This window comes from Fringilla coelebs, assembly GCF_963513975.1.
Source record: "Fringilla coelebs genome assembly, chromosome: 3".
Taxonomy (NCBI): domain Eukaryota; kingdom Metazoa; phylum Chordata; class Aves; order Passeriformes; family Fringillidae; genus Fringilla; species Fringilla coelebs.
This window is the reverse complement of record NC_140030.1, coordinates 91,513,240-91,524,412: the sequence shown is the minus strand read 5'-3', so window position 1 is coordinate 91,524,412 and position 11,173 is coordinate 91,513,240. Positions and strand designations below refer to the sequence as shown.

Here is an 11,173-nt window from a genome sequence, read left to right as displayed (position 1 = left end):
AGGCAGTATATTTTTATGTTGCAAAATTGTTTCTTGTTGACTTTCAATTTGGCATTGGGAGACAGCAGGAAGAGCAGGAGTCTGTTCAGAGCTGAATCAGGACAGCTCAGGAAGTCTTTGGGGATCGCATTCTTGTGTGTTAAAAAGGGTAAATTATAGGACCTTGGTGACAGTAAGCCTATAGCTCAGACTCCAGTGTTGTTTGTACACCCTTTCCAAAATGCTGGCTATGATGGTATTTCACACTACTTTGTGGAGTTTCAGCCTGCTTTTTAATATTGCCTTATGAATTAAAAATGCATGGATCCCATTATTTTGTTCTGAATGCCGGCACTTGCTTCTGTAGCCACTTATTCACACTTTTTTCACCAGAATGGGAAAGTTTTTCTAGCAGCTTAGAAAATTTGGTCCTGTAGCTTGAAGTCTATCTTCATCCCCTTTTCCTCTCTCCACCCTGACTTCAATTTAACCATTGAAACCAAAAATTATATTCCTGGAATTGTTTCTCTCTTTCTGCTCAACTCCTTCCTCCCTCTTCCCCATTCCTTGTGTGAGAAGGATCCTACTTGGGCAGTATTTGCTATTTAGGATTAAATTACTTAAAATGTTGTGGTGCCATTGACATTTGTCTTAGATGTTTTTCCCAGGAAACGAGCACCTCAGCTCTCTCGTGAGGCATGGGCAGTAAAGCGACATGGATGCCGATATCCCATAGACCAGGAAACATGTAACCACCGTTATATGATAATCTCTTTCTTAAATTAGATCTCTCCACCTGAAAATTTTAAATCAATTTTTTAAAATGAACTTGTAAAATCACCCTGGAGCTCCTAGTTGCTAACATGGTAACATATCACCAGCAATGTTCTTTTTACAGATTTCTTATGCACCAGCATTTCTGATTCCAGCAATAATATTGGAAAGAAAAGGAAGGAAAAAAGCTTGCATTATTTGAAATCTGTTCTGCTGACCCCATTCTGTCAGCAACCACAACTAAACCCTGTCAGCAGAAATGTGCTGCTGCTACCTGTGTATCTCCAGCACTTTTATCTGCATGACGTTCCAGAGACAGATGGTTTATAAAAGCCACTTCCTTTATTTTAGAGAACAGAACAGATTCCTCCTTGTTGGCTTACTGCCTTCACACTTTTGTCTCGCAGCAACGCCCTTTCATGCCTTTCTTCATACCTGCTTTTCCACCTTGGTTTTGCCCCGTCTCTTGTGAGATTTTGTTTTTGTTTTAGTGTATGTTTTTAATTGAAACAAGTGTGTTGATCACACACTTTCTACCCAAATTCATGAATGGAGAGCTAAAATTTCAAATCATTTTCCCCTAAGTTTCTTAGGCAGTGTAAATTACGTGATGGACTCTCGTATATAGCTTATGAAGCTGAATGCTTATTTATTTATATTGTATGCACTTCTGTGGATATAATGAAAAGAAGGCTGTGTAAGCCACAACACTGGCTTGTAGCAAAGAGAAAGGTAAGAAAGGAGTTCATGTCTTCCCTTTTTGTACATCACTCCTTTCATATTCAAACTGGAATTCTAGCAAGGTAGGAATGTGAAGCACATTCCTGTGAAGCACACAGCTCTGCTGTGATGCATGGAACATCCCACGTGGCATACACTGCCTTTGTTTAAGGGAATGAAATTGCTATCCGGATAATTCTGCTATATGGATGCAAAAGTGGGCACTTCAGACAGGGATCATTTAAACTTGGGATGTCTGACTCCTAAGAACACAACAGAGCATGCTCAAACTCTGAGTCCATAAATACTGCAACTACAAATTTTCTGGCTGAAAAATCAGAGGAGCTGGTCAGTAGGAAGGAAGATTACTTGAGAGAAAACCTAAAGCAATGGTTGGAGTGTTGCTGTTGGCACTCACTAAGAAATGTGGCAGGGAGCAAAAATGGAGAAATGTGGTGTAAGTAAGAGAAAAGAAGAAGGGAAATAGTTTATCCAACAAACTAGTTTATCCAAAATTGATAAATTGGTAACAGTCTGGCATCCTTAATATTAAACATGACGCAAAGGTGAAGTGGATTTGCGAGAATTTCAGCATTCAGAAGCCATCTAGTATCAAAAGGAGATGGTGAATTTATATTTATGTATATATACACATCCTTTTACATATATAAGTAAAAATAAACTTTAACTTTCTATAAACTTATTATAAATTACCATGGTCACCGATCACAGAACACACTAAAACTTTCTCTACATGTACTGGAGTTATGAGCAAAAATAACTTGATGAAACAAGAGTTTATACAATTTCTTTAAAAGAGAACCTTTATTTAACAATGGACTGTCTCAGTAAATGAGCTGATAGGCGCAATGAATTTCATTATTAATGGAGCCAAGTACCTGGTGTGTTCATGACTTTACTTCAGTTTCTTCTACTTGAGGTAGTGTATCCCAAACAGGTTTCTGAATGTGCTCTGGTATTTTTTCTATCTTAGTCTAAAAGGAAAGAAAAACAACCACTTACTGTACCAGCCAGCTAACATCTAAATACTTTGCTTTATTTATTCTGGTTTGAGACACGAATTAGATTTAAAATGCCACCTACTGGCACTTCCAAGCAATACAGCCTCTTTACCATGCAATATTTTAGAAAATCTTCCTATCAAACGACACCGATTTTCTCAGCTGACTTTCTAAAGGCTTCAGTAGTTACTGGCACTTGCATCAGGACTCATAACAGTCAATAATGTGGGGTGGAAACTGACCTTTTTCACTTCCATGGCAACCCCTTCAGGTAAGTTTCGTTGCACGTACTCCAAGTAAACTGCAGCAGTACTGCTTGTTAGGTATTTTAACTAAAACAGAAAGAATTTTTTTTAATGAACTACTATTAATTTTGCTTCAAACAGAAATTTAAAAAAAAATTGTCCCAGCTTCTTTAACCCTTGCTATGGGGACCAAACATCTTACAGGAAGCCAACTTCCATAATATTCTAAACAGAGGCAGTTCATTTGTCCTCAACTCTCAGGCAAGTGTGAAGTAGTTATTTCATTCCACAGAACTGCATATGCTGCATTGATTAGGATGGAAGTGGTGGATCTTAACACTGCAGGTATCAGATGAAATTAATTAGAGATGACACAAGAATCACCAGCTTTTCTATACTGCCAAAATTCAAGCCTGTTATAAATCCTGCAACTCCAGAGTTCCACTGAAACACTGACTTTTTTTAGTTTCTCCTGGTTCCACTGAATTACTGATCCTTTAGGTTTTCCTGGAAGGCAAAAATAGGGCTTATGGTCTGCGGGCAGCCACTCGTACTGCACTCATGTCAGGGGACTTAGAAGTCCCATTTTGCTAAGCACTGTGCAAATATACAGTAAGACACCCAGGAGCCACAAAATGCTGGAAGTAAACCTTTCTTCTAAGAAAGTCAACCACAGCTGCATTCTAAACCATACAGATGTCTGTGTCATCAGCCACAGAGCTGGTGGTTTGCCTATGCTTCCTTTCTTCTATTTCCTACAGGCAGTTTTAGTTTGCCACATGATGCTGCACAGGACAAAAGTATGTCTGCTCAAAAACATCAGACCAATTCACAGAGAACAGAACCCTTAGTGACTAGCAACACTAATAATTTATCTGCATCTTCTTTCCTTCCTGAGAAAACTCTCATCCCAGTGATTTTTGGAAACCAAGAGCATAACACACATCAATTCTACCTTACTTTCTTTAGCCATTCTTTCAGCTTTTAAGATGATGGTAAAAATAAAAAACTTTTTGGTCCAAAAATTATGTAGGCTGTGCATTCAGAATAACTCACGTTGTGCTTTATGTAACTAGGTCAGCTGTTTTCCAATATTATCCTGCATTCTCCTCGCCAAAACATTTCCATTCTTGCATTAGCATGTAGTAATATCTTTGAATTGTGCCCCTAGAACAATTTTGTTTCCTTCTTTCTTACCTCTAAACACATGTAATGTGTTCTCATTTCATACTGAACTCTGTGCTTCTTGTAAATGTGTACAGATTTGAGAAGTGTAAATCGTTCTATCGTCTTTGGGGGTTTATCTCTGAGCAAAGAAGAAAAAGAAATTTTCATGTTATATAAAGGATGATAATACAAGTTTATCTGAAAGATTAAGCTGAAATCTCTGTTCTTATTTGACATTTGGAAGATCTACAAGGAAATATCAAACACTGGTACAGTTTTATTAACCCACATGGGCACGGCGCTGGATCAGGGAAGCTACAGCACTGACAGCTGTACTGAAAATATTGTCAGTATCCTTCATGTAGATAAAAAGCACTTCCACTATGGCAGTGCTGAGTGCAGAACTGCTGTTGCTTTCTCATCACTGTCCTGTCATCAAAGAAGTGTTAGGTCTATAATCTGAGAAAAAAAAAGTCAGATTACAGCCATTTCTCATAAAAAGAAAAAAAATACTTCTACACAGAGGACCTGAATTACAGTAGATAACAGAAGGAGCATCTCACTCCATATCACTCTACAGATCAGTTACTTACACTTTTTCAACAGAGATGCCAAGTTCTTTAGCAGCAAGCACTGCAAAATATTCATAGCTGTCCAACACAGCTTTATCGTGGCCTTTAACTAAAATGGACAATCTCTTGTACAGTGTTTCTGGCTCATCTGAAATAGACACCTGCATTTTTGAAGAAAGGACAAGAGTTACCACACAACGTTCTCCTTAATTAATGCATGCACTGTGTATTTCCTTAGTCTGCATGCCCCATTTGTAAAAGAGCAAAAACACCCCACAACCTGTTGAGCTGCTTATTTTAGTTTATCTAACAGAATCTGCCTGTGTTACCTTGACTGACAGGTCTCCCTCTACCAGGGAAGGCAAAGTGTGAAGAGATAGCTAAATTCTAAACATCTAGATAAAATTTCTTCTACCAAAAAAGGAATGCCAGACAGATATAAGGAAGACAACACTAGCAACAGCAAGAACAAAACTCATTGTTGAAGCAAGTCTGGAGCTCTATTTGTCTTTTATAGAGCAGTGTGCAAATACCCAAGAGTTTATTTGGGTATGGAAATTAAATAGACCATTATGGACAGCAACCAGAATTCTCACTTTACTAAGCTCTAAGATTACTTTCAACACAGTAGTCTTCCCCAGGTGTATTAATCTTCATATTTGCACAAGAGCAAGTTTATGACTTTCAGTCAGAGCTTCAATTTCTGATGGTCTGGGCTCACTGTGATCACTGGAAGAGCCTTAATGAGTGCAGAAGTGCTGATTTTCCCAGAGGTTCATTCCCAGGCAGTCTAGCACACTAAATGCAGCATGTACCAGCCACAGCAGGAAGGCTGGATCAGCGCTGTAGATCTAATACTGCCTGTCAGATGTTTCTGAAGCCCTTGTCAAAAGGCTGCTAAACTGCCACAGGCATTGAACTGAATATGGCCAAAAAGTTGGTATTTCATAGAGTTACAGCTGCACAGAAAAGGGAGAAAGTTACTGAGAGGCAGCTGTGAGCTACAGAAATCTTGCTGGGGGAAAAAAAAAACCCACACCAAAACCAAAGATCTCAAATACCAATAATCTAAATTATTTCTTTCTCTATGACAAATTTGACATCACTAAGGCAGACTTTCAAAAAGCTGCAAGCAAAGAATTCAAGTTTTTCTAGATGTACTTTTTATTACTAAGAAAATATCTAAAATACAGTGTTACAGAATACTCACCAAAGGATTAGTCTTGGGCTCCTGAGTAGCACCATGGGATCCAGCCAGCCGTGCTCCCATCAAGTTGGAGCTCCTAGAAATACAGTCACAGGGAAAGCATAAAATAAGTTGTTAAAAGTTGGATTTTATTTTTTCAGGGACTATGGAGGAGCAGTGGAAGGAGGAGGGGCTGTTGCACTTACGGAAGAAAATACTGCTTTTGCATAATTCTGCTTGCATAACTGACAGGAAAAGCTGATCCCTGTATAAGACAGATAAGTTATGGTGATTTTCCCCAAACCAGAAAGCAGACGGTTAATATAGGTTTATTAAAGATTACTTTTTTGCACAGCAAAGCACAGCACATTCCTAGGCCCTGATTTGACAAACTAGGAAGTTTGCTCCATTGGAAAATACAGGAAAACAGGAGCATGGAAATGTATTTCAGTATGCAATAGCACCTAAAAAAAGAAGCACATTAAAGACACAGTAACAATATGCACTTACAACTGAGGCACCTGAATAGCAATCACTAGCATATTTTTAACAGGAAAATCTATTTTTGTGGCATCAGATGCCATTTCAGTACACGATAATATTTTCTCTTTAGTTTTACTTTCATGGTACAATATATGTAAATTTTGTCAAGTGACAAGCCTAAGTAGGACTTAAAAAAGCAATTGAAAACAGTATCCTATAAATGCAAAAGTTTAGTCTGTGAATTTAAGGGGAAATTTACTGTTTTTTCAGAAAAAGGTTCCTTGTGATTTTGAACACTTGTTCTTTTGAAGAGAACATTTAAATAGAAATACTTAGAAGCAAATGAACCATGTTTAAAAGATATCATGATTTTCTGTGTTAGAAAAGGAATACAGCTGTTAATAATATAACATTAGTAGCTTTCATACTAGAATAATTGTTCCGTTCTGAACATTATGTGGCTTCTAGCTTCCTTCCACTAATTCTTAATTTGGCAAAGTTATAGACTGGCTACTTGAGGGGGGGAAAAAAAGGAACTCTCGCTTCTCAGAACCTCAGGGGTGTAGCAAAATGCTGAAGCCCAACTAGTTACTTATCTTGCCCCTTGATGCTCTTTTTTGACACGTGCTGGAGTCACAGCTTTAAGAGAGAAGACAGATAGCCCACCCAAGAGTTATACAGGTGAAAGTGCATAACAAGACAGGCCAATTTTGGGAGCACTGAATATTTGTCACTGTAGTTGATAATCATTCAGAAGATTACAAAGTTTATGCTGGGAACTACATGAGCTAAAAGTAGTGAAATACAGCTAGTTATTGTCTAATGACATCTAATAAAATAGAGGGACAAGAGCACATAATGACAGGACAAGGGGGAATGGCTTCCAACTGAAAGAGGGTAGGGGTAGATTAGAGATTAGAAAACAATTCTTGACTGTGAAGGTGGTGAGGCACTGTAACAGGCTCCCAAAGAGAAGCTGAGGATGCCCCATCCCTGGGAGTGTTCAAGGCCAGGTTGGTGGGGCTCCGAGGAACCTAACCCAGCAGAAGGTGACCCTGCACATGGCAGAGGGGTGGAAATAGATGGCCATTAAGGTTCCTTCCAATCCAGGCCTACAACTCTATGGCAAAATTATGTTGACATTTGCACCTCAAGTCTCTCTTCCTGAAGTCAGAACGCTGCCTTCCTTCTATTCAATGCCAATATAAAGTACAGTAACAATCAGACACCACTTCAGGAAGCAGACAGGCCATAAGCATAAAAGACTATTCAGTGCAGGGCTTAAGCTGTTTGTGCAAGTACATGACACAGAATTTGACCCCAGATGACAACTGTAAGGCTATTAACTGTAATCATAACTGAATTTTTAATCTGTTTTGGGCTTTTTAATGCACATGCATATACAGTCTATGCTATGTATTCTTTTACTTATAACTACTTGACTTGGTAGTAAGGATTTATTATTTGCATGCAAATATAAACGCACTCATAGTGTATTGGTACTCATTGGTACTCATAGTGGTTTTAGGTACAAAAATTTCAGTCTTAATGCAATAAAATGAATAAAACAAAACCTGATGAAACAACAGAGTCCTATCCCACACACTAAGGGGGGTAGGACTCTGCAGCCTTTCCAATATTCCATGATTGTGCATGTTATTCCTACCACATGCCATCTCCCTTTATTACTAATTGAGCAGATCTGCATCAATTCAAAAGTTTTTGTAACATTAAATTAAAGGTGCTCTATGCAAATTTTGACAAAATGATACACTGAATACCTCAAGTGCTAGGTATGACATTCAGCGGGCAGGAATTTGTAAACAGCTTCACCGTCTGATTTAATGATGTGCTCCTGTTAATAGCCATCATAGAAGGTGGAAATGACCCTCAAAGACTGCAATATAACAGAACCAAGACTTTGCACAAAAAATTACCCCTCTCCTATTGCAAAATAGCCTTAATTTTGTTTGGCTGAGAGCGTCTGAAGTGTCAGGGGGAGACAGACGCTGAAAGGCAAGTCCAGAACACACTGCATAGACAGAAGAGAGTTTAGGGCTTCAGAAAATCCAATTTTCTCAATTTGAGAGAAAGCAATTACCGTTTTTAAGTCCAAACTAGCAAACCTCATCAGTGCACTACGCTTTCCTATTATTTTACGTGGTAACTTCCAAGCTTTGAAACATTTTAGACTAGAAACTCGCCTAGCACACGGCCTCCAAATCCAAGTCAGCTATTCTTCACCATCCCTTCCACCCGGACTAACTGCGGGAAAACCCAGAACTGCAACCAAGAGTTCTGAGGGCCCGCCCGGCGATGACGGCGTGCAGAGACACAGTCCCACGCCGTCCAGCCCCAGCCCTCCCGGAACCCGAAGGACAGCATTTGCCACATCCCCTTTTCCCACTCCCCTCAGGAATGAAGACGCCGAGGACGAGGACGAGGAGGAGGCGGGCGCTCCCGCGCCCCCTCTCCCGCCGCACACCGCACCTGACAGAGCCGCCGCCACAGCCAGCCCGCCGCCATCTTGGCCCCGCCCCTGCGCGCCCTGCCCGGCCCGGAAGGAGAAGCGCGGCCGCGGCCCGCACCTCCTTCCCCGCCGGGGCGGCTCGGCCCGCGGGCAGCCTCGGCCGTGCGGAGCCCAGCCGGGAGCCCCCACGGCGCCGCAGGAGCCGTACGAGCCCCAGCTCGGCTCCCCAGCCCGGTTCCCGCCTCCCCCGAGCGCTGCCTCAGGGCAGCCCCGATGGAGCAGCGGCTCCCCCTCAGCCGCTTCCCGCCAGCGGCGGCCGCCGGTCCCCTCTGGCGCTCCCCGTCCTGTTCTCTAGGAATCCTTTCCAAAAAACCGAACCAAAACGAAACCAATTACACGAATCCTCGTTTTCAACTTTCTGCCCGCTCTTAAAAATACTTCAAAAAGGGATACAAGCCCGTTAGAGCAAAACCCATTCGACTGCATTTTAGCGATATATAAAAATGACTGGCAACGACACCTAAACCCCTTTCTTTTCACACATACAAACAGCGGTTAGTAATACAACGCAGCTTCTGATCGGTACCAAATCTTTAAAGCGGGTAGGGAAATAAAGAAGTGCTGATTTATGCCACTACACCATCCTTAAATACACACAACCAGGTAGGCAGTGTAGAGTGAGATTAACCTGAAATTAAGGTGTGTGCAAGTCAAATGCTAAACACGGGAACCTGAAACCAGCATAGATCACAAGCTCTATCAAATGTATATATATTTTTTATTTTGTTACTTCCTTTGCCACCTAAAATTACAGTCTGCTTTTTACACTAAAACGCCTAAAATATTTACATAACCATCTTCTAATAAAATAACAGTTAAATATTGAAAATAAGATTTTTCTCATAAAATATGTTTTCTGTATGTACACGGTTTATCAAAGAGGACTAGCTCGAATATTGAGTAGATTTCCATCATCAACCATCAGCAAGAAAAAAGTTTTCTGAAACAAAACTATGTTCAGCTCATGTACAAATAGGCAGAACAGCACATTTAACATCAGCCAATGCAACACTTAACAACAAAGTCAATGTTTGAGGCCTAAATCATGTACTGCTTAGGAAATGTGCACTTCTTTTTTTTCCTTTATGAATAACTTCTTTGGTTATCATTGTTCTATTCTTGGCTGTACAATAAAACAGCACCCAATTAATGTTACTTAACCAGGTATATATATATGTGTATATATATATTTATAGGTACTAAGTTTAGCACAGGTCCTCTGCAACTGTTACTAAAAAAGTGTCGCTGTAGATTCTTTAATACAGAACTGCTCTTCAGAATCAAGCCCCTAAGTTTCTACTGTATTTCACTCAGTTCTTCAAGCAGAACTCTGATTTCAATCATCATTTTGCTTAAACAGTTTTCAACCACCAGGAACCTGAAAACCTGTCCATTTTCCAGTGTAGAGCCTTTCTCACAAAGATCCTTAAAGGTTCAAAATGATACAAGCTTGGGAAAGGAAGAGTAGGGCTGTTTCTAAGAGGCTCCTGAAAGCCAACACGTTTTAATGCTCACAAAAGCCTCCACTTTGCAAACCACGAATACTTGCAGTATTATTGAGATGCTTTGTCAGTAGGTCTTGCTGGTGGTACAGAGCTGAGCACCCAGTCTGCTGAACCTGGGCTGCATATGGCCCCTGTGAAATGTCTCAGCATGGACAGGAACTGCTGGGGACCGTGCTGAGTGGCAGGTTGGGAAAGAAAAGGCTGCTGCTGCCTGATCTCCTGAAGCTCAAGGGTACAATGACTGAGAACATCACCCCTTAAGTGACAGGAGAAATTCCACCCACTGGTCAAACCCCACTGCAAAAACCTCTGGAAAACCCCGCAGAACACTAAAACAACCACGTACACAGGAACTTCACTAACCAGAAACTGAGAAGTTATTTCCATTCCCCTGAAGGGTTGTTCTTTAGCATAAGAACATTCGACCTTAAGTAGAAACTTGAGGTCATTTGGCTTCACATATTTGGCTTTGACAGAGAAGGCACCACTCTCTGTCAGTGGGTCCCACTGGTTCTGAACTTGTGTGGTCTGGTAACTCTATAAAAGTGCAGTGATTTACCCTCCTTTTGCATAGTTAAACAAGGATAACAAGTAGAAAATAAGACCCACCATCCCTCAGATTCTGGTGAAGATATTAGGAATATGATAAAAAGAACCCAATAAAATAAAACTCAACTTATTTTAAAAAACCCAAACAAACCTGAAGCCTGGAAGATCTGAAATAAGTCTTATAAAGTATTTTATAAAGTTAACAATACTCCTCTACTGTGCAAAATTCACAAGAAAATCAGTGCTGCTGCCTGTGAGAGCTCTGCAATCAGCATTTGTATTCTGTAATTAAAGGTCCACTCAACCTAACTCCATTTCTTCCTTGTTTTATTCTGCAACATACAATTCTTTCATATCCTGTTTAATCAGAGAACCAAATCTAAATTTATATAAACTCAGGTGTCAGGTGTCCAGCACGTAGATCTGAACCTTAGGGAGGAG

General features: G+C 40.3%; 1 protein-coding gene across 1 annotated transcript; it reads right to left on the bottom strand.

The window, feature by feature from the left end:
* Window positions 1-2,279: 2,279 nt before the first annotated feature.
* On the bottom strand, window positions 2,280-8,686 carry MRPS10 (mitochondrial ribosomal protein S10). Its single transcript, XM_084203663.1, has 7 exons — window positions 8,639-8,686; window positions 5,872-5,930; window positions 5,690-5,762; window positions 4,501-4,640; window positions 3,938-4,046; window positions 2,738-2,827; window positions 2,280-2,468 (listed from the first exon to the last, which is right to left on the bottom strand). Exons 1-7 carry the CDS (start codon window positions 8,672-8,674, stop codon window positions 2,382-2,384), a joined length of 594 nt encoding a protein of 197 aa, XP_084059789.1. The 5' UTR covers window positions 8,675-8,686; the 3' UTR covers window positions 2,280-2,381.
* Between the last annotated feature and the right edge of the window lie 2,487 nt (window positions 8,687-11,173).